Source organism: Mustela nigripes, chromosome 16 (assembly GCF_022355385.1).
Source record: "Mustela nigripes isolate SB6536 chromosome 16, MUSNIG.SB6536, whole genome shotgun sequence".
NCBI lineage: Eukaryota > Metazoa > Chordata > Mammalia > Carnivora > Mustelidae > Mustela > Mustela nigripes.
Window position 1 is genome coordinate 10836195 of NC_081572.1, and position 22864 is coordinate 10859058.

Below are 22864 nucleotides of genomic sequence, written 5' to 3' on the forward strand. Positions count from 1 at the left end.
AGGGCATGGATTGCATGGAGCACTGGGTGTGGTGCAAAAATAATGAATACTGTTATGCTGAAAATAAATAAAAAATAAATTAGGAAAAAAAATAGGTTGATACTCCATTATTGACGTGGTTTTGCTTTTACTTTCAATGGGTTTTCCCAACGAACATTTAACTTATTTAATGCACAGGGAACATGACCCTTAATACTATCACAAGTATTTGAAAACCAGGAATTCAATAGAAATAAATTTTTATTTTTAATTGCCAATTGTACATGAAACTGAAACTTTTCTAAGTCTTCTTGGAAAACTTAATTCTAGATGTGACATCATAGCCGTAAAATGCTACATGAAAGATTATATTACATATAATCTCATTGTAACGCACTATAGTTTGCGTTACAATGTACCACGTACAATTTCTTATTATAATAAGAAATTAGGATTGTGTCTTTTGTCCAGCCATTGAAGTATTTCCAGCCTTTCATGTTTTTACTTTCAACTAGTGTCCCCTTTCTAGAACATCCCCTTTGCTCCCATCCCACACCGGATGAAATCCTTAGGCAGTCCCTCCTTTGAGTTTTCACTTCCCAGAGTATTTGCCCACTTCTGCTAATGGGTCTCTAAGCCTTCAGTACCCACCTCCACTAACTTCCCAAATTGATTTGTAGTTATATGGATTCAGTGTCATGTCTTCCAATAGATTAGAGCTCTGTGAAGACAGGAACCGTGTTTTATTTTTTTCAATCTCAGTGTTCAGCAGAAATAAGACAATGATAATTCTTTATACTCCATTTATCCTTCTAAAATTCAGTGTATGTATCTTTTTTCCAGCTTATACATTTGGACTATGATGTGAATTCTAACATCCATTTGGATTCTTCCGACAACCCATACCTAATAATAGCTACTCTTTTCATGTTGGTTTTTGATGGTCTTCTGTATTTGGCTTTGACATTATATTTTGACAAAATTTTGCCCAGTAAGTAGTAACCTAATTGTGTTTCAGTGCAATTTCATTCAGTGCATTTCTTTAAAATAACTGTTTACAACATACCAAATATAAATTATCAAGCTTTTTTTTTTCAAAATTTCTAAAATAAGCCCAATGGTATTCTGCATTTCATTTTATAGAATTGCTTTCTAAGATCTCATTCTACCACAATATTTTAAATTGTTACTTTTTAAAGAGACATTAGCAAGAGATGAAGGATAATTATACTATTAGTGCTTATATTAGTGCTAGATGAAGAAAGCTAGTGCTTGGTACTGGATCTTAAGGGTGTCTAAATGCTTCCCAAAGAAGCTGCCTTGACAAGCTGTTCTGTGATCAATAATCCTTAAAGAAGTGACCGATCCAATGCTCAATTGCCTCCTGTTCTTATAGCTGAATATGGACATCGACATTCTCCTTGGTTTTTCCTGAATTCCTCTTTTTGGTTTCAACACCAAAGAGCTGATCATGTGGCCCTTGAGAATGAAATAGATTCAAATTCTTCATCCAATGACTCTTTTGAACCAGTGTCTCCAGAATTCCATGGGAAAGAAGCCATCAGGTAATAAATAAATTACATGAAGGTGCAAATGGAGAACAGGCCAGGGACCCAACGTCTATCTGGCAAAACACAGATGTGACAAAGATCTCCTGGGTGCCTCTTTGTACCCACCTATATCCAGGCCGCTCCACTCACAAAAGGCCACAATTATTGTTAAAAGCACTCTGTTTTCCCACATTGTCAGCATTTATATTTACAAGTGTCTTACTGCAGAACAACAAATATCAAAGAATAAATAATCTTCCTATTTCTATTTCTCTCATTTTCTTTTTTGCCTCTTCTTCATGCTGTGCTCCCTTTCTGTGACTGTTTTCTTTAGGAAAGACACTGTCATCATATCCCTTGTTATTCTTCATCTTTTCTCTCTAATTTCCTCTGTCTCTCTCCTCTTTGCTTCCTATTGGAGAAGGGGAGAAGGGAGAGGCAGGGTGATGCAGAAGAGGGGAGACCAGCATCCAGAGAGATGAGAAGAAAATATAAGTTAGGATCCTCATGCCATGCATATCTTCCATTTGAGATATGGATGTGTTTTATTCAGTGCTGCTTTCTTTATTTCCAAGCTACTAGAAATCCCTAACTTCCCTGGGTCTTTGCTCAACATTTGTTCCTCATTCAATTTGCCATGGTCTCCTGAGGAAAGTTCCTGTCACCACGGGTCACGTGAGGGAAAGAGCCCCTGGAATTCTCTCACAACTCCAAAGACTTGATTCCTCAATTCTCTGTCTACTTCCACAACGCCCTTAACACCTTTTTCTCCCTTTTTCAGAATAAGAAATCTTAAGAAAGAATATAGAAAAGGAAAACATGAAAAAGTAGAAGCCTTGAAAGGTAATGAACTAACATCGTATTTAATATGGTTGTTCGATTTGGTGACTATGCCTCGCTGTTGTACTGTCTTCATGGGGATAAAGAACAGATATTCCAGACCACAACTCTCCTTCATGTGAGCATGCTGTGTTTCCTCCTTAGTATACGTAAAACCATAGAACAATTTTAGAAAGTCAGGGTGTGCCATGGATAACTTATGGGTTTGAAAGTTGTATGACTGCATCATGAAGTTCTTTTTTTTTTTTTAAGATTTCATTTATTTATTTAACACAGAAAGAGAGATCACAAGCAGGCAGAGAGGCAGAGAGAGGGAGGGAAGCAGGCTCCCTGCTGAGCAGAGAGCCCAATGTGGGGCTCGATCCCAGGACCCTGAGATCATGACCTGAGCAGAAGGCAGAGGCTTAACCCACTGAGCCACCCCGGTGCCCCTGCATCATGAAGTTCTTTATGTTCACACTCCCTAATCCTAATAAATGATCTTTATTATAGTCAGCCCATTTTTAATGACAAAACTGCCCTCATCCTAAAAATTGCTAATCACATGATAATATATGATCAGAATGCTATAGCTATAAAGTGTGTCTCATGAGGAAGATGCGATTTTCAAAAGAAGGATTTGGGGATGGATTTTATTTTGAATATTGCTAACCAAATATACACATGCTATAAGAAATTATAAAAAACTTTGGAGAATGTGGGGGCACCTGCATGGCTCAGTTGGTGAAGCGTCAGACTCTTGATTTCGGCTCAGGTCTTCAGCGCAGGGTCGTGAGATCGAGCCTCACATCTGGCACCACACACTGCACGGGTCTACTTGAGATTTTCTCTCTTCTTCTCCTTCTGCCCTTCCCCCTGCTGTGATCTCACTCTAAATAAAAAAATAAAATCTTAAAAAAAAATTGGGGGGGCAAATGTAAAGTTAATACGTAGGCTCTGAATGGGATCTTGTTTTTGTTTTTTGGGTTTTTTTTGGTAATAACGCCAGGCTTGGTATTTGACATATACGAAGGCCAGATCACTGCCCTCCTTGGTCACAGTGGAGCTGGAAAAACCACCCTGTTGAACATGCTCAGTGGACTGTCCCTCCCAACGTCAGGTGAGAAGATAATTACAGACAAGAACATGAGCCCGTAAATTAACTGTGCGTTTTTTTCATTAATTAGTTTTGTTGGTTCATTTCAATAGTTAGTACTCTCATTAACTGCTAGTCACATCAGGTATTTCAGAGACAAATCTTTCAAGTTTCTCCAAGGTTTTCTTTTAATAGATGTATGTTCTACTCATTTAGAAAAGTCTTTGTGGTTTTAGTATTTCAAGATCAGTAGATTTATGAATGGGCACTCTAGCTGGTTCGGATGAATTGTGAGCATTACATTTTTAGTCAAAAGTGTACTCCATAAAGGTACAGTATGTTTAAAAGACTCTAGTATTGTACACACATTCTTTTTTCCCTTTAAAATAGGCAAATGAAGCATGGCGAGTTATCCTAATGCTGACTGTTAACCATCTGCTTCTAGGTTCGGTCACCATCTATAACCACACCCTTTCAGAAATGGCTGACTTGGAAGGCATCAGCAAGCTCACTGGAGTCTGTCCACAATCCAACGTGCAGTTTGGCTTCCTCACTGTGAAAGAAAATCTGAGGCTTTTCGCTAAAATAAAAGGGATTCAGCCACGTGAAGTGGAACAAGAGGTAGAGGAACCTATTAGGTGCCACACAGCCATGAACGTGAAATTGTTTATCTAGAAAATTCTCAATTTTATTGTGTTATTGCTACACGGTTCATCATCAAAAGGGCAAAAAAGCCCTTGGCAATAAACAGCAAAACAACTGTGTCTTTAAAAACAAACATGCTGGGTTTTGGACTAAACATCTCTTTCTTTCTTTCTTTTTCTTTCTTTCTTTCTGGTTAGATACAACAAGTTTTAAGGGACTTGGAGATGGAAAATATTCAAGATATTCTTGCTCAAAATTTAAGCGGTGGACAAAAAAGGAAACTAACTTTTGGGATTGCCATTTTAGGAGATCCTCAGGTAAGTCAAGCCAAAATTACTGGTGAATGAGATTGAGGACTGTGGAACTATTGTATTCCATCAGACTGAATTCGCAAATGGTGAATGTAAAAGAACTGTTCAAATGAAAAATTAAATAGTAAGATATTTCTCTCACTTTTACACACATATATATTTTTTATTTTTTATTATTTTTCTTTTTGCCAAGAATTGAGTATTTTTTTTTAATTAACATATAGGTATTTGCCCCAGGGGTACAGGTCTGTGAATCATCAGCACTCATATTTCACAGCACTCACCACAGCACATACCCTCTCCAATGTCCATAACCCAGCCACCCTATCTCTCCCCCTCACCCCCAGCAACCCCAGTAACCCTCCGTTTGTTTCCTGAGAGTAGGAGTCTCTTAGGGTTTGTCTGCCTCCCTGGTCCCATCTTGTTTCATTTTTCCCTCCCTATCCCCCAAACCCCCCGCCCTGCCTCTCAAATTCCTTATATCAGAGATCAAATGATAATTGTCTTTCTCTGATTGACTTATTTCGCTTAGCATAATACCCTCTAGTTCCATATTGCTTAAAAAAAAAAACAAAAAACTGACCTGAAAGGGGAAAATGATTTTATGTTTCCCTACTGTGCAGGTTTTGTTGTTGGATGAACCAACTGCTGGGTCAGATCCTCTTTCAAGGCACCATGTATGGAACCTCCTAAAAGAGAGGAAATCCAATAGAGTCATTCTCTTCAGTACTCAGTTCATGGATGAAGCTGACATCCTGGCTGGTGATTTTCTTTTCTTTTTTTTTTTTTAGATTCCACATATAAGTGAGATGATACAGTATTTGTCTTTGCTTTCTCTGATTTATCTCATTTAGCCTAATGCCTTCAAGTTCCATCCATGTCCTTCCATGGTGGTTCTTGGTTTTCTCTTGTATCTTAGTGGAGAAATTAAGGACGTGGGTGAAATATGTGTAGATAAGTTCCAACACAGCTACTGTGTGTGTGTGAGTGTGTGTGTGTGTGTGTACAGGAGATTCTTGCTTTCATCCATTTGAATGTCCACATCTCCACATACATTGTCCCACAAATGTATTCTGATCTTATTGCAAAGAGCTCATTGGTTGTAAATATATAGCATACTCTTCAAATATATATATGTTTTATTAGGAAAGTCAGTTGGCTTGAAACAGATCCTTCCACTATATGATAATTTTTCTCAACATACTAGAGAATAAACTAACATAACATTTTAGTTATTGGATAATGAGGAAATTGGCTTACATATGACCAGAATTAGAATGCAAATATTGTAGTGGATCATGCTCCTAAAATATATTATTAATGGATTTGTTCTTTTATAAACAATGAGAGAATAACCTCTTCATACAATGCATTGTTTTTCTTTTCTGCTTAGACAGGAAGGTGTTTATATCCAATGGGAGACTGAAGTGTGCAGGCTCTTCTCTATTCCTGAAGAAGAAATGGGGCATTGGCTACCATTTAAGGTACAACCTGTATTGTTGGAGACATGTTAGAACATGTTGCAGACAGGAGATCTTGGTATTAGTATGTTATTGATCATTAATATGTCCAGTATTAGTATGTAGGCTACAAAATTATTAAGATCTTTTCAAGAGTGCTATGTTAGAATGACACCACACTGCTCTCTTTCTTAGCTAATATGAAGGGCAGGTGGGATTGTACACATGGAGACTACATGTCTTTAGTTTAGTTTAAACTAAGTTTAAACAACATTTTTGGAAAATAGTTTCACAACACATTGTTTGCAACGAGAAATGTAGTGACATTCTCACCCTCTCTCATCATTTTTCCAATGCCTCCTTTTTGTTCATCACGACAATGTCAAGTCTCTCTGATTTCATAGTCCCCCTCATTCTTTTCTATCTCTTTCCCTTCCTGATAATAATGAATATCATTATTAATCATTATTATTATTACTATTGTTATGTCATTAAGTAATGTCTATCCCTTATCCCATGTTGGCTATGCTCTAGGTTCTTGCTAGGATATTTACATGTGGAATACTCATATAATTTATTTAATCCTTCAAATAACTGTAAGAAGATGGTACTGTTGGCCTCTGACATGTCAGGGAGTTTTAGTAATAGACCCAATCTCACATTATTTAAAGTGGTAGAATCTTTGGGCCAAGATTACAGGTGTGATATGAATCTCTCCCTATAATTCCTGATAAAATATTAGTATTTCTTAAAAAATAACTTAAGTCACTTTATCCTCAGAAGTTAAAGGTATACCCTACATTATGTACGGAGGGTTTAATCTGATCAAATCTATCACTCCATCATGATTACTTGGTACAACCTAATCGAATCAATACCTTCCAACTAAAATGAACCACTCACTGTTTTCTAAGTATGTTCCATGATTTAGTTGTCTTCTCTCTGCTCAAGGTAGGACATCTGTTTGACATGTCCTCCTCCAACCCATTTTAACCAAGTTCAAATCTTGTCCATCCTTAAAGGTCTTTTCTGAATTTTTTCTCCTTAATAAGCATCCTCTTTTCTGGAACCTGGGAAGCACTATTTTGAATTGTTACTTCAGGCAAATTAATTAACCTGTCTTTGATCCTCAGTAATTTAACTTATATAATAGTGGTAATGTACCCACATTGCAGTTAAGGCTAAAAATTTTGAATGAATGAATATTTGACAAGGTGCCAAGTGCTTAACTGACTTAAACTTCCCTCTCTCTCACTTCTTCCAAAATATGCTGCTTTATATTATAGCTATGTTCCAAGCTCCTCTACAGAAGGTTCTGCATTCTTTCTGTTTGGGATCCAGGATCATGTATTACATGGAGCCTTGTAAACACAGAATAGTTTTTATCTAAAATTGATTTTTTTAAGTTGTGTGATCAAAGAGATATCTTCATTATTTGATAGCCTCAATAAATTTCAGTGGATGTGACTAATAATGATGCTTCTAAAATCCAATGATTTCATGAAGAACTTTGCATGTTTTCACTAAGAACACAGGTCATCTTTAAGTTGAATAAATTTGGGGCCAAAAAATGATAAAATTAGCTAACATATACGGAGGGTTTACTTGGTGCAAGGCTCTGTGTGATCACCTGCATACTTTATTTTATTCTGTCTTTTGAAATTCTTTGAGAGCTGAGTATTAGAACGTTGATTGGAATTTTGATGGAAAATTGATGCTGGAAGACTAACTAAACCTAAGTTCAGGAACATGGATCAGTGGGACATTAGAAACACGTTCTTAATGACTCTATCAAGTTAATCCTCGGTCTGTGTTCACCATGTTCAAGTCTTCGTTTTTGTAAAACCCATACTTTATTGCAAAAGGGAAATTGAAGCTGAGCTTTTGGATAGATGGAGAGAAAATCAGGCATTTCCTCCACCTCACTCCAGCCAACATCTAGCTGAATATCTCTTCCCTCCAAATAATAGTACTTGAATTATTACCCCTTACATTGGTGCCTCTAGATTATATAGTTTGGACTATATTTGGACTATTTACTATGTCTTACTTCTTCCATTACTATATATATATATATATGTGTGTGTGTGTGTGTGTGTGTGTTTTATATATATATATATATATATATATATATATATATATATATATATAAAATCTCATAAATATTAATGAAGTAACAAACCTACTACAATTGTTTGTAGAGATGGTGTTGGATAAAAAATAGCTTTAACATGCTCTTTTTAAATGTCAGTTTGCATCTGAATGAAATGTGTGATCCAGACAGTATAACATCACTTGTTAAACAACATGTCCCTGATGCCAAATTAAGGGCACAGAGTGAAGAAAAGCTTGTATATATTTTGCCTTTGGAGAGGACAAACAAATTTCCAGGTAACAGAACATAGAGACCACAGAATGATTTGTAACAATGTTACTAACAATAACAGTTGCCTTAAGAATGATGGCTGACATCTTTATGCTTGCTAAGTGCGTGGCAGTGTGCGTAATCCTTTGATGTTCTCCAGAGTTACTGCTAGTATTAGCTCCTGATATTATCCCCAAATCACTTATGAGTAAACTGAGGCAAAAGATACCAAATATGCTTCAAGTGGCAACCTAGACAGTTAAGAGGTATAGGACCACATCAAGCTAAAATTAGGAATATTTGGAACATTTGTTTCAGGAATGAATGAGAGAGCCTGGTCTGGGCAAGGAGGGGCCTGTGAAAACAGCATGGAGTATTAAATGGGAGTTGAGGGAATGGTACACCAGCACAGGTACATGGTTTTATTATAAACACCATGACATAATATTATAATCCAAGTAACCGAATAGTAATTACAATCAAACCATATGTTGCCAAACTTCTAAACTTACAATTTGGCTGCAAATACAGAAGCCTGGAGGCTCAGTGCCATCCACTTTTCTAGCTCATCTCTCAATATACTTTCATTTGCCAAGAGTTTTGGGGTAGATGGCATTAAAAAAAAAAAGTATGACCATAAAATGTGTTTACTTTGAGTTCAAGGAATTTGCCAGCTTTTAATGGATGCTAATGGCTCTGTGGCTGTCTGCTTGAATGAATAAACCTGCCATAATCATGGTTCATAAGGAAATACAGCACTAGACAGTAGCATCATTGAAAGCTGGGATAATAGAGACAGATTGGGTAGGTTTCAATCCCAGCAAGGCGGTTATGAGCTCCATTATCCTGGACAAATTATATTACTTTTCTGTACTTTAGTTTCCCTATTTGTAACAAAGGGATAATGGTAGTACTAACTTTATAGAATTTTCATGAGGATTAAATGATTTAATATATTTAAACATATTATTAAAATATTAAAAATAAGCACAACACCTAGAATCATAACTGACATAGAAGTTATAGTATTTCTTCAAGTCTAAGATAGCCTCAGCTGTAAGATGTGAAATAGAAAGAAATGGTGCCATTTCTTTACAATGACATGCCAACATTTGGGATACATGCTCATTTCAAATACGGTAAAAGATGATGAAATGTATTTATCTTAGAATCAGTGAAGTAACTGTAGTCCTAGATGTGTGCACCATGTCTTTGATATACATGTACGTATGGAAACAGAAATCTTTATGAAACCCACAAAGCAAAGTGTTAAATGGTTATTTGTTAAATGCATTTCAGAGGGGAATGCACAATTTTAAAAAAGACTGAAAAAGAACCAACACTTAGAACTCATTAGAAATCATGACTACTTCTGTATTTTTATTTATCTAACACACCTTTAAGATAGATACCTTTAATTTCTCCCAATATTTGAATTAGTTCATCCTTTATTCTACTTCAAATTTTCCTGAACTGCCCTCAAAGTATGCCCAGTATCTTTAAGAAAACAAAAAACCAAAAACAACCCTCAAAGTGGCCTACGAATCCCTATAAAGACATATCTTCTTTTTAAAACATTTTTTTGCAGCATGATGTTTCTTTTATTTTTTATTTAAATTCAATTAATTACCATAGAGTGTATTATTAGTTTCAGAAGTAGAGCTCAGTGATTCATCATTCTTCTATAACACCCAGTGTTCATTACATCACTTGTCCTACTTAATGCCCATCACCCAGTTACCCCATCCCCGACCCCCCAGGGATCCTCAGGGTGTCTCCTATAGTTAAGAGTCTCCTAGGTTTTGTCTCTCAAGTCCTTCCTTCTTTGAAGGCTCTTGTGTAATCTTCATACCATAGTCAGAAGCTGGAAAAGAGAGAGTAAATGCAAAGTTACATACATACTTTGTTCTTTCCTTTAACTTATGTATTTCTCTAAAATAGGGAAGATTGTGAATCACCTAATTATTTCTATAAACATTAGTTCTTTTGCATTTGTAGTCTATTGCCTACAAGTTATTCCTAAGAGCATTCTTACATTCTTATATTCCTGAGTGAGTGGGGTTTTAGAATTTAATATTTCCTACCTTAGTCATTCATAGGTGCTATAGTGCGTACTGTAGACTGGGGGTCTTACAAACAGTAGACATTGATTTTTTTGATGATTCTGTATGCTGGAAAGTCCGAGATCTGGGTTCTAGCACCTTTGGGTTCTCATGAGATACCCCTTTGGAGTTGCAGAGTGCAGACTTCTCCTGGTCTTCCCATATGGCAGGGAGCAGGGAGAGGAAGCCAGATTTCTTGTGACTCTTTCAAAGGTATTAATCCCTCCACTCTAAGGACCTCATCTAATCCTAATTATCTCCCAAAGCCCCCACCTTCTAATACCATCACACCAGAGGTAGGGTTTCAACATACAGATTTATGGGGATTTATGGGAGACCACAGCATTCAGTTCATTTATTACATTCTCCATTATCAAACAGATTAGTTTTTTTTTTAAGATTTTATTTATTTATTTGTCAGAGAGAGAGAGAGAGTACACACAAGCAGGCATAGTGGCAGGCAGAGGCAGCGAGAGAAGCAGGTTCTCTGCCGAGCAAGGAGTCCAATGCAGGACTCAATCCCAGGATCCTGGGATCATGACCGGAGCCAAAGGCAGTGGCTTAACCAACTAAGCCACCTAGACGTCCCCAGAATTAATTTTCTAAAACAGAATAAATAAAACATAATATTTCTTAATGAACTCAGCATATGTAGCTTTCCAAGAATGAAACATAGATGATTATAATTTTATACTCAAGACATGGAAGCACACTGTATAGGTTATTTTAGAAATAAGGGAAAGTCTATATCATAGCTTTCTTTCTCATGAATGCTTTTGGGCTCTCACCCATGTTATCTATTATTGAAAAATATAGTTACTTAATATCATTACAAATTATATTCTTCTAATGCATTTCTGTGACTACTTTTAGATCTTTACAGGGACCTTGATAGATGCTCTAACCAAGGCATTGAGAATTATGGCGTTTCCATGACAACTTTGAATGAAGTGTTCTTGAAATTAGAAGGAAAATCAGCTATTGATGAATCAGGTAAAAAAATAAAAAAAGAAGAAGAAGAAGAAACTTCAATTTTACCTTTCTGTAGAATATTCTATCTTGAAAATATAGATGAGGTTGTATGTTTTGGGAGGTGATCTGATTCTGATTCTGATTCTGGTCTTGGGAATTCTTAGAGCAGAGAAGAGATGTATTTCTGTCTCTTTCTTCCCTTTTCTCCCAATGCTGGTCCCCCCTCTTAAATTCCTTATTTTGTAGTATGCATTTTACTAAGGGCATGGGATATGGCAGTGCACAAGATTAGGTCCTCATGGAGTAGACAATAAATATGTAAGTGCTATAGAGAGAAGGAAATTAGAGTTGTATGTTGACAGTTAACTTTTCTTGTAACATTTTGAGGATATTGTCTCAATGTCTTCAGGATTCCATTGTTGTTATGAGAAGATTTGCTGTCAGTATTTTTTGATTATTTTTTTTATTGGTTGAGTAGGTTTTTAAAAATACCTCTTTCTCTCTTTTTCCCACTGTTGAAGTTACGTACTTGTGGTTACGCTTAACTTTTAGTATACATATATTAGAGCTTTCTAAAAGTCTAGAGGTGATCAGTTTCTCTAGGCATGTCTTCCAAAAGAAGTAACCTTTTTCTTGTCTTCAAGAAATGGCTACATGAAAAAAATATTGTCTCTACCAATTTTATATTCTTATATCCTTAAAATATGCCAATTTTAAGGGATAGGGAGGGTTCTATACATACTGGCTTTTCTACCTTAGTCAGAAATACTGATAGTTTATCTTTTTCTAAGCTAAATATGGGTTTCTTTTCATTGACTTTCCTAGAATGAATTAAGTCCTTGAGGCTATAGACCCAAACCTTTTAAAAAAAAAAACAAGATTTCTTTATTTCTTTTATTATGTCATTAGTTTTTCTTCTTGTATTATGCTTTTTTTTTTTTTTTTGCTTTGTTTCCTTTACTTTAGTGGTTATTCTCATAATGCCACGAATTCATTTATTAGCATCTCCTTGCCCAAGATTCTCTTCACCAACACCACTTGGTGGAAAGACGGTCGTCAAGAAATCTAAGTAATACGCATCTAAAATGACACCTTATAAATTATCGATTTTATGTTTTATAGATGATGAAATTTGGGGAGAGTTACAAAGTAATAGGACAAAAGACACAGGAAGCCTTGTTGAGCTGGAACAAGTTTTGTCTTCCTTTAAGGAAACAAAGAAATCCATCCGGGGCATGGCTCTCTGGAGACAACAGCTCTCTGCAGTAGCAAAAGTTCGCTTCCTCAAGTTAAAGAATGAAAAAAAAACCTTGTTGACCATGTGAGTACCCAGGTGTTTCAGATATGTTGGGTCAGTGCTCTCGAAATAAATGCAAGGGGAAAAAACAAACACACCTCCGAGATAAAGCACAGCAATTGCATATGGTCATTTTTTTTTAACACAGAAAATAATTTCTAATTGCTTGGGTGGGTATATAACTAACCCTGGTAAAGCTTGGGCTTTTTCTTTTAATTCCACACAGAATCTGCTCTTATCAAAGGGTTGAAATCATTTTTCTGAAGCATAGAAGTTAGCACTCGGGTCCCATCCCCAGAACTTCCTTTTTGCCCACACAGCTCTGTGCCAGGCTGTATCTGAGCCTGTATCCATCCTCAGGAACCTGCTTCATGGTTCACACATTTCCCTATAGCTTCGCATCCTTCATGAAGCAATACCTCCTTGCAAAAACCCTGATCTCCAGCCAGGACTCATTCATTAAAAAATACTTGCTAGCACTTCTGCCTAACATTCTATGTTAAATATCTGTATAACACTTACCAATATAAATCAGACATGAGATTTGGCTCATGAAGGCGATTCGAAGTATACTAAAAACCATAACATAAAATTAGACAATATTGTCAACCAGAACATTCAGTATGCAAAAGATTAGGTTCCAATTTGGGCATCAGAAAAATCATCTTGTGATTTTTTGTGTGTGTGAGAAATGGAATCTGGTGTAGGAAAATGTAACAGTTAACCAGGGAGCCTGATGTGGGGCTCGATCCCAGGACCCTGAGATCATAACCTGAGCCAAAGGCAGAGGCTTAACCTTCTGAGGCACCCAGGTGCCCCTAAAAAATAATTATGATAATGTATTTCATACAGTTGAAGAGTTTGGGCATTGTGACTAGAAAGCAAGTATTAAAAATTTATTTTTTATTTGAAAAGATGATTGACATAATTAGCACAGATTGCTGGGGAGGCTCTGGGTGGCTCAGCCCGCTGGGCATCTAACTCCAGATTTCAGCTCAGGTCATGATCTCAAGGTCATGAGATTCAGCCCTGTGTTAGACACTGCCCTCAGAAGGGGGTCTGCTTGGGGATTGCTCTCTCTCTTCCTCTGTCCTTCCCCTCACTTTTGCTCACTCTCACACTCTCTCCAAAACAAACAAACAAACAAAATAAACAGATTGCCAATTGCACTTAATTGGGCAACAGTGCAAAAATGGCTTGGAAATAGTAGACTCTAGAGACCAAGAAAACAGTCATTGAGGACAATATTGAAAGAGGTCAGGAAGGAGATAATTAAGGTCCTAACTTAGAAAGTGGAAGAGAAAAGGTTTTTAGGCACCTAATAATGATGGTATGATAGAAATTTTCAGCTACTCGGAAAAGGGACTTAAAGGAGACAGATTAGTGGAAAATGGCCCTTGGAACTTGAATTAATGAGAAAATGTTGTAATTTATACAAATTGGAAACAGGAGGGGAAATGCTTGAATGTAGTACGTCTGAGTGTTGGTGGTATGCCAGTGTGCAGTGGTCTAGAAAAAGGAAGAAATGCAAGATGGAAACAGAGGAAAGAAGTGGGAATTGGAGAGAGATTTGAGTCCTACCCAGCCAACCTCATGAGCTTGAGTGACATGTCCAAAATGGACAGGGCGGGGGAGTGGGGGAGAGCCATTAGAGAGATAGAAAGACCAAGCATAGATACAGAGGAACCATTTCATTTTGGAAAAAATGAAAATTCTTTAGAATTTATTTCTATTTTAATATCCACTATCTACTCAAACTTAAAAATCTATAAACATTGCTATAGATGAATTTTTTTTCTTTTACATTTTCCTCCATGTAGATTATTACTTCTTGGCATCAGCTTTTGCCCTCAGCTTTTAGAGCATCTATTCTATGAGTTATATCAAAAAAGTTATTCTTGGGGACTGACTCCTGATATGTACTTCCTCTCACCGGGACAACCGCCTCAAGCTCCTCTGACCCACTTACTGGTCATCAATAAAACAGGTAAACATGAAGCAAATGTAATTTTCCAGCTTTGTTCTTCTTGAGAGATTCCCCAGACAACATAAACCATGAGGGGGCAGAAAAAAATTCTGCATGTTTTAGAACACCTATGAGGCCAAATAGGAAATTAATTTAAAAAATGAAAAATTCAAGGTTGGGGAGTTTATTTTAGAAACACATCCTACAAGGTCACTTAAATCCTGAAGTTTATTGCACCGAGCAACAAAAGGGGATTTAGTAAGATAAATCATTGAGTGATCATTGAGGTCTTTCCACAACATTTTTAAAAAGTTCTATGCATTCTTGAGGGCTGCAAAAAAATCTGTTCCAAATTTCTAAAAAAATAGAAGATTAATATCTTTAAGGATTATAATGTTAATGTTAAAATAGTATTTTTACATTAACAAAAATTATATGCAAGTGGCTAGGCTCTAGGGCAAGTCATCTTGTCCTGTCTTTGATATCAGAATTTCCTATCACAGTATCAATGCTGCCTTTCTAAGGAAATCCTTAGAAAATCTTTATTATGGTATGCTTTGGGTGATATCACTTAGTTTAGTTTAGGTGGGTTTTTTTTTTTCTTATTACTTATCTGTTGTTTTACTTCCCTTGCTTCTTTTGATTTTTACCTTCATGGTAGGGTCAAGTATTGATAACTTTATACATTCTCTGAGGCAACAGAACATAGCTTTGGAAGTGGATGCCTTTGGAACCAGAAGTGGCCCAAATGAGCCATCGTACAACGGTGCTATCACCGTGTCAGGTGATGGCGAGGTATGTTGGGCTCTGATTTTGCATCTTACCAGTGATGGGATACAAGGGCCATTTGAGTAATACCTAACAACGAACATAAAAGGTCAGTTTAACCCAAACAGATGGGATATCTCTCATTTGTGAGTATAAATATTTGCCCATAGCCTCCATTATAACAAGATAGAATTAAATGTCATTTGATTTTATTCCTTATTAAATTATTTGCACTATTACTAACAATGAATTTAAACCTTATTATCAATTCTGTTCCATTCTAATAATGAATTTAAATCTTATTCTCAACTGGATTTTAACTCAAATGACTCTTTGATGAATCATCTAAGAATAAGTCTGATTAATATCTATTATGAACTTCAGCTCCACTACCAAAAAAAAAAGTTCTTAGTTTTTTCACAGTAGATTTTTGTATATTTCTTATGGGGAAAAAGGTTCATGTCTTGACTGCTAAACTCTACACAAATGGGTCAAATCTTTAGATAAATATTTATATTCAGCTATTTGATATTAAAAACTTTCTGTTTCCTACAACTTGCAGTTCATGAATCAACAGTGGATCCCATAAGAGTTTGTTAGATATGCAGATTCTCAACTAGTGAATCGTTGAACACTACATCAAAAACTAATGATGGCTAATGTTGGCTAATTGAACATAGTAACAATAAAATCAATTAATCAATTAATTACAATTACATGCCAGATGTTGAAAAAAGAAAAAGAAAGAAAGAAAAGAAATGCAGACTCTCCATTCCCACTCAAGACCTACTGAGTGACTGTACTTGAATAAAATCTGCAGATTCCTATGCTCACCAAAGTTTGAGAAGGAATGTCTTATTTAGCAATATTTAAGACTGGTGTATTTCTAATGAAAATTTACTTTCTGCTTCTCTTAAAAATTCCTTCCATGTGCTGATTCTGGCAGTCTGTAGCTGGAATTGAGAAACAGTTGCCCAGTTTAGAGCTGGACTAAACTTGCTTTAGACCTGGACTTGCCAACTTGCTCTAACGCCACGCTGCTTCACCCATGTATGTGATCTACCTAGGCCCTGTGGGGGTCTGGGGAGAGATCCCTGTGGTAGACAAATGAAAACAGATGACAAGACAGTGGGGTGTCTGGGTGGCTCAGTGGGTTAAAACTTCTGCCTTCGGCTCAGGTCATGATCCCAGGGTTCTGGGATCGAGCCCCACCTCGGGCTCTCTGCTGAGCAAGGAGCCTGTTCCCCCCTCTCTCTGTGTGTCTCTCTGCCTACTTGTGATCTCTGTCAAATAAATAAATAAAATCTTTAAAAAAAAAGTGTTATATGTGTAAACCACTGTAGGTAAGTGTTGCAAAGCTTGACCATTTGCAACTTATCAGAGTTAATTTTCAGAAGTAATTTTTGTGCCCATAATAAAATTAGAAATTACTTTTGATCAAACTTGTCCTTGGTATGTTGTAAGCAGGTTAGTTTCTGGTGTGCTCAGAAAAATAGTTGTTAAAAAATGGCATTCTTAAGATCAATAAGCATTGCTTTAAGTAATTAGATTAGCTACAATCCATGTGATTTTTTGTGATAAAAAATAATAACTTTTATTCTTTTTATTTGGGCAAGAATTAATCACGGTATACATATGTATCTATATATCATTTATGATATATGTGTGTATATGTATATATAGAGAGAGGTAACTTTTTTACTGTATGTTTTCCCCCAGCTTTATTAAGATACAATTGACATACATCACTGTATAAGTTTAAGATGTACAGCATAATGACTTGACTTACATATACTGTGAAATGATTTTAAAATGCCATTTTAAAGGAGGTTATTTTAAAAAGATTTTTATTTATTTATTTGACAGAGAGAGAGAGATCACAAGTTGGCAGCGAGGCAGGCAGAAAGAGAGGGGGAAGCAGGCTCCCTGCTCAGCAGAGAGCCCAATGCGGGACTTGATCCCAGGATCCTGAGATCATGACATGAGCTAAAGGCAGAGGCTTAACCCACTGAGCCACCTTGGTGCTCCTTAAAGGAGATTTTTACATGCAGCATTGCTACTGCAAGCTCAGTATTTGTGAAAACCTATGCTTTCATTACAGTAGCTGCCTGCTCTCTGCTTCTAAGTATCCACACATTCTTAATTTATAAAATGCATGTATTGCATTTTGAAAGGAAGCCTATGGCCATGATACAGAGACATTGCTTCGTGGAGTTTTATGGTATTGCTGCTAAAAGTCATCTGAGGCATTTCATTTTGTGACCATTTAGGCAGAAAGAGCCACCTGTCCGCTGCTATGGTCAGTCAAGAGCAAAATACTGAATTCCTTGCTGTATATCGGGAATTAATCAAGTAATATGAGTGATGGTGATATTAATCACATTCAATGCTTTAGCCTTCCAGATTTGTCAAAAATTTGAATGATTTTCTACCATATTCTTTCATTAAATTTTGTATTTGCTTCCTGAGGGCTTAGAATGCACATTTATATATTTTAGGATTACAGATTCTCAATAGCATGTAATACCAAAAGGCTGAATTGCTTTCCTGTTGTCATGGATATCATCAGCAACGGGCTACTGGGAATTTTTAATTCTTCAGAACGCATTCAGACTGATAGAAGCACATATTTCGAAGTAAGTATAATTTTTCAGAGGGGAGAGGGTTAGAGAGAATCTTAAGCAGGTTCCACGCCCAGCTTGGGCTCATGCAGGGTTCCATCCCACAACTGAGATCATGACCTGAGCCAATTCAAGAGTCAGATGCTTCTTCAAACTGGGCTTAATTTAATCTCCAGTTCCCTCTTCACCCCAAACTTGCTCTTCTAAAGATGAAAATTCCTATTTTAAGTGGATTTCTAGTTCTTACGTGACCGTAGAAAACTTCTAGACTTTCTTCTAAAATCTAGAGGAAAAATTAACTCTACCTTTAAGAATGTCACCAAATGCCTGTTTTAGGTACTTTAAACTACTTTACAATATTTATAAATGGGACATTAAACATTCCAGTAAGTGGGAAATTAAAATGTGACAATGAATCAAGTTTACTCCCTAGTGATAAAAGTTTATATGCAACACATTAACTTTGGTATTTAACCTGTTTATAGTACAGACTGTCTTGTGGTCATTCTTTGCTTATGTAAATTGTGTTGCACTAAATGACCTTTTTCCCGTAGCTTTTTACTATGTACTTAACCATTTCCTTCCCTTAGACAAAGTGAAAACTCCAAGATCCCACCCAAGAAAAAAATGTTACCCCAAATTTCAGTTTCAGCATATTATAACATTAGAAACAGGATCTGTGCAACTTACCTTTTTACTTAATAGTACAAGGTTACGGTGTTGACCAAAAGAAAACACAGATTTCCCATTAAACTTTTGTTTTAATGGGTCTCAAAATTCTGTGACAGATTTTTGGTCAAGTTGTTTCCATTACAAATTACTGATTTTAAAAACTAATAACTTAAAACTGCCACACACACACACACACACAAAATGGTCCACAAAACATTCTCCTTTCCTTCTGAAGGTTTTACAATGTAGTTATCATTAACCAGTCTTTTACTATTAAACTAAATGGCCAATTGACACAAACAGTTCTGAGACTGTTCCTCCACCACTGATTAAGACTGGGGTGGCAGGTATTGGGGATAATATTCATTTAGCCTTCTGAGCTTTCTGGGCAGACTTGGTGACCTTGCCAGCTCCAGCTGCCTTCTTGTCCATGGCTTTGGACTGGAGGGTAGGGTAAGCTTTTTTTTAGTTTGAAGTTATTTTGGAGGTTTTTCCAAGTGTCATTTCAAAAACAGAATATTGAATGATAGTTGGAAGTAATGAACAGGATGAAAAAAGATCTTTAAAGATTACTGTGGTGATTTTATAATAGCATAGAGTAATAGATAAATTAATAGTATTTGGGTGATAACCATCTAATTTGTGGCATTAGATAGCTGGCAAATCTCAGCACTGGTGCATTTGATAAAAAAAACCTGAATCTTGACCATTTGAACTTAGTTCTCTGAGTAGGCTTTTTTCTTAATGAAAGGGAAATTCATCAGGCAACTTGGAATTAAGGCAAAAAGCAGAGGACAACCTGGTAGGCAAACAATGCTGAGTGAAATGCATGTTATAGCAGCCATAGGCACTAGGAAATGACTATAGTTGAAAAGATGGGCATTTTCTAAGTTAGGTAAAATGGTCTTTTAATGATACTACCAGGGGCACTGATAAGGCCTGTAAATAAACTAATAAAAGGTTTTGTCCGCAAAAAAAAAAAAAAAAAAAAAAAAAGAGAGAGAGAGAGAGAGAGTCAGATGGCTTAACTGACTGTATCACCCAGGCGCACCTGAAGTCAATATGATATTATCTCACTTATCCTGAACTTTAAGTTTTCAAGAAGACACTTGAAATGCAGAAATAACTTGTGAACTTGTTCTTGAATAAGTGTTATGTTTTACACACTTGTTGTTTACATTTACGGGTTGATACACACACACACATATATATAGACACATTATCTAGCGATGATTATGTAACATTATAACCTGGATTGGATGACTTGGGCTCAGTGGAAGAGTAGACAAATAGTTGGGGAAAAAGAACTGACAGCTTCTTAGATCTGTCACCACCTGTGGCAGTAGGTAATGGGAACTCGCTGAAACAGCCAGAGTCTGAAAGGCCAGACAAGTGGCTGTCTCAACAACTTGACCTTCTATAGCCCTTGGTTCAACAATCCACAAGAAAAAAAAAAACACAGATGAAAACGTCATCACAAAGTTTTCTTATGATGTAAATAAGGCAATGTGAGCACAAGGTGCAGCGGACTGAGTTAAAGATGAGCAGGACGGCACATAAGCATAGGAAACCACAGGCACTCAATAAATTGCTCTCATTATCACTATTGCTGTTTGTGTTATTTTTCTTGGGAGTACACTGGGTTTCCATTAAAGAAGGTTCAGCTTTGACTAGATCAGCAGACGGGCTGAAATTGAACTAGAAGCAGTTCTTATTTAAAATGTAGCTTACCAGGCCTGCTCATATCCGGAGTCAGAATCTTCTCAGTGGGGGGAGGGCGTGCATCTCCATCATGGCGCCATCTTGAATCTCCCTTCACCATCTTGAAGTGACACTGTAAGCATCCTCTACAGCTCCCTGGTCACTCATTGTTATTAAGAATTATTCCAGTGCTGTCCAAAACTTCAATTTCCTATCCAATTCAAACACTGCAGGCTCAGTTTGTGGCCTTACAGCAGGGTCAGTGAAGTGGGTGGGTGGGCAGTGGTGGGCTTTGCCCTTTTCCCTCTTTTCTAGTCTAACATCTTGGAGTGGAAAGAAGAGAGTGACCTTGCTCTGGACTCCCCACCCCTTTTTTTCTCCCCTGCTGGGGTTGGAAGCAGAGAGGAAAGATGGAGAGATTAAGAAAGGAAGAAATGGTGCTCTGGAGACATCCTGCTTTCTCTAGTTGTATCTGCTCCCTGTAGCTTCTATGTACATGGCCACCACAGCCTAGGTGACCAGTGTGATTGTCTTGGATAGTGTTTAGCTTTGACCTCAGTTCCTTGTGTAGATGAAGATGAACTGGATGATGCTGAGCAGAATTTCCCTTTGATTGCTATGGAGAGGTACTCACTGTCAAGCTCTCCCCTTTCCCTTGTGCATTGCTTGATGTGGCCATCACACAGGCAGTTAACAACTTCTTCCACCCCTGCCTTAACCTCTGTGCCTCTTCATAAAGAACTGTGAAAACTATTGAGTGCTTCTTGCATGCTGTTGGGAAGCTACAGAGATTTGGGGTGAGGTGGGGGCTGTCCCACATTCTTCATAGCACCAATTCACCTATTTGAATGACTTAGTTAAGATTAAGCACAAAAGAACTGTGTGTGCAATTGCCAGCAGCTCACGTGTTCTGCATGATTTCAGGAGCACGTGTCTTATGAGCATGGGTACCTGAGTAACTCCTTCTTCTGGATCCCGGTGGCAGCCTGTTTCACTCCATACATTGCAATGAGCAGCATTGGTGACTATAAAGTAAGGAGATTTAACAAAGTCCTTGCATGTTCTTATTACTCAGAGACCCCTTCTCCGCTCTATGACTGTATATGTATATGGAGGGGGGGGGAACACTCCAAATTTACATGGTTGAAACAATGCTATTTATTTATTTATTTATTTAAATTTTTTATTTCTTTTGAGTGTAACAGTATTCATTGTTTTTGCACCACACCCAGTGCTCCGTGCAATCCGTGCCCTCTCCAATACCCACCACCTGGTTCCCCCAACCTCCCACCCCCTGCCCCTTCAAAACCCTCAGATTGTTTTTCAGAGTCCATAGTCTCTCATGGTTCACCTCCCCTTCCAATTTCCCCCAACTCCCTTCTCCTCTCTAAGACCCCTTGTCCTCCATAATATTTGTTATTCTCCACAAATAAGTGAAACCATATGATAATTGACTCTCTCTGTTTGACATATTTTACTCAGCATAATCTCTTCCAGTCCCGTCCATGTTGCTCAAAAGTTGGGTATTCATCCTTTCTGATGGAGGCATAATACTCCATAGTGTATATGGACCACATCTTCCTTATCCATTCGTCCGTTGAAGGGCATCTTCAAGATTTTATTTATTTATTTGACAGACAGAGATCACAAGTAGGCAGAGAGGCAGGCAGAGAGAGGGGAGGAAGCAGGCTCCCTGCAGAGCAGAGAGCCTGATGCAGGGCTCTATCCCAGGACCCCAGGATCATGACCTGAGCTGAAGGCAGAGGCTTAAACCCACTGAGCCACCCAGGCAACCCTCATCCCACATTTTAATAAAAGGTTGGCAAATATGAAGAAAATGCTATTCTTCTTAAACAGCAGTGAGACCTCGGGAAGGACAGTGGAGGAGGTATCATCAGCTAACAGGGAATGGCAGCTTTTATCTGGTTTATCGCTGAGATTTTGATTGGTAGCCATGACCCTCTGACATTATCACAATGCCTCTCTTGGCGATGGTTTTCACTTCGAGGTGGTGGTGGAGTTAACCCTCAGTGAAACAGTCCTAACCAATTCATCCCAGAATTTTGGCTTCTTGTTGAAAAAGACAGCCCCTTTCAAGATGCATTTTAGCTTCATTCAATTGGAACATATTTGTACTAAATTTTTTAAAAAATATTTATCTAAAATCCAAATATAATTGGCAACTCCATGATATTAATACCTTTTTCTCCTTAGCCTCCATGGCCCACTAATGATGAAGTCATGGAATTTGTTTCTGAAATCTATCTAAAATCATCCTACATTCCCCCATCTCTCCTACAACACCCTGGTCAGAGCCACCATCATCTCTCTCCTGGACGAGCACATCAGCCTCCTTACATGCTTACTATGGCTCCTCATTAGTCTTCTCCTTACCCATTCTCCATCCAGTGAGACAGAACAAGTACTTAAGCACACACATCTGACCATGTTGATGACTCATCTAAGTCTCTCCATTGGTTTCTTGGCAAACCAAGCAGCAAGAATGAAATCTTTTCTGTAGCCTGAAAAACAGTGCATGA

The 22864-nt window shown here is 37.3% G+C and overlaps 1 protein-coding gene across 1 annotated transcript in view; it reads left to right on the plus strand.

The window, feature by feature from the left end:
- The window catches only part of ABCA9 (ATP binding cassette subfamily A member 9), a 64732-nt gene that overhangs the window by 21104 nt on the left and 20764 nt on the right, over window positions 1-22864 (plus strand). The window contains exons 9-23 of the mRNA XM_059378412.1: window positions 823-970; window positions 1376-1544; window positions 2311-2372; window positions 3358-3468; window positions 3890-4065; window positions 4287-4406; window positions 5024-5162; window positions 5794-5884; window positions 8112-8251; window positions 11201-11320; window positions 12422-12620; window positions 14417-14583; window positions 15224-15357; window positions 17829-17966; window positions 21249-21356. Of these exons, the coding sequence (XP_059234395.1) occupies window positions 823-970; window positions 1376-1544; window positions 2311-2372; window positions 3358-3468; window positions 3890-4065; window positions 4287-4406; window positions 5024-5162; window positions 5794-5884; window positions 8112-8251; window positions 11201-11320; window positions 12422-12620; window positions 14417-14583; window positions 15224-15357; window positions 17829-17966; window positions 21249-21356 (2022 nt within the window). The remainder of the gene's footprint in view (window positions 1-822; window positions 971-1375; window positions 1545-2310; window positions 2373-3357; window positions 3469-3889; window positions 4066-4286; window positions 4407-5023; window positions 5163-5793; window positions 5885-8111; window positions 8252-11200; window positions 11321-12421; window positions 12621-14416; window positions 14584-15223; window positions 15358-17828; window positions 17967-21248; window positions 21357-22864) is intronic.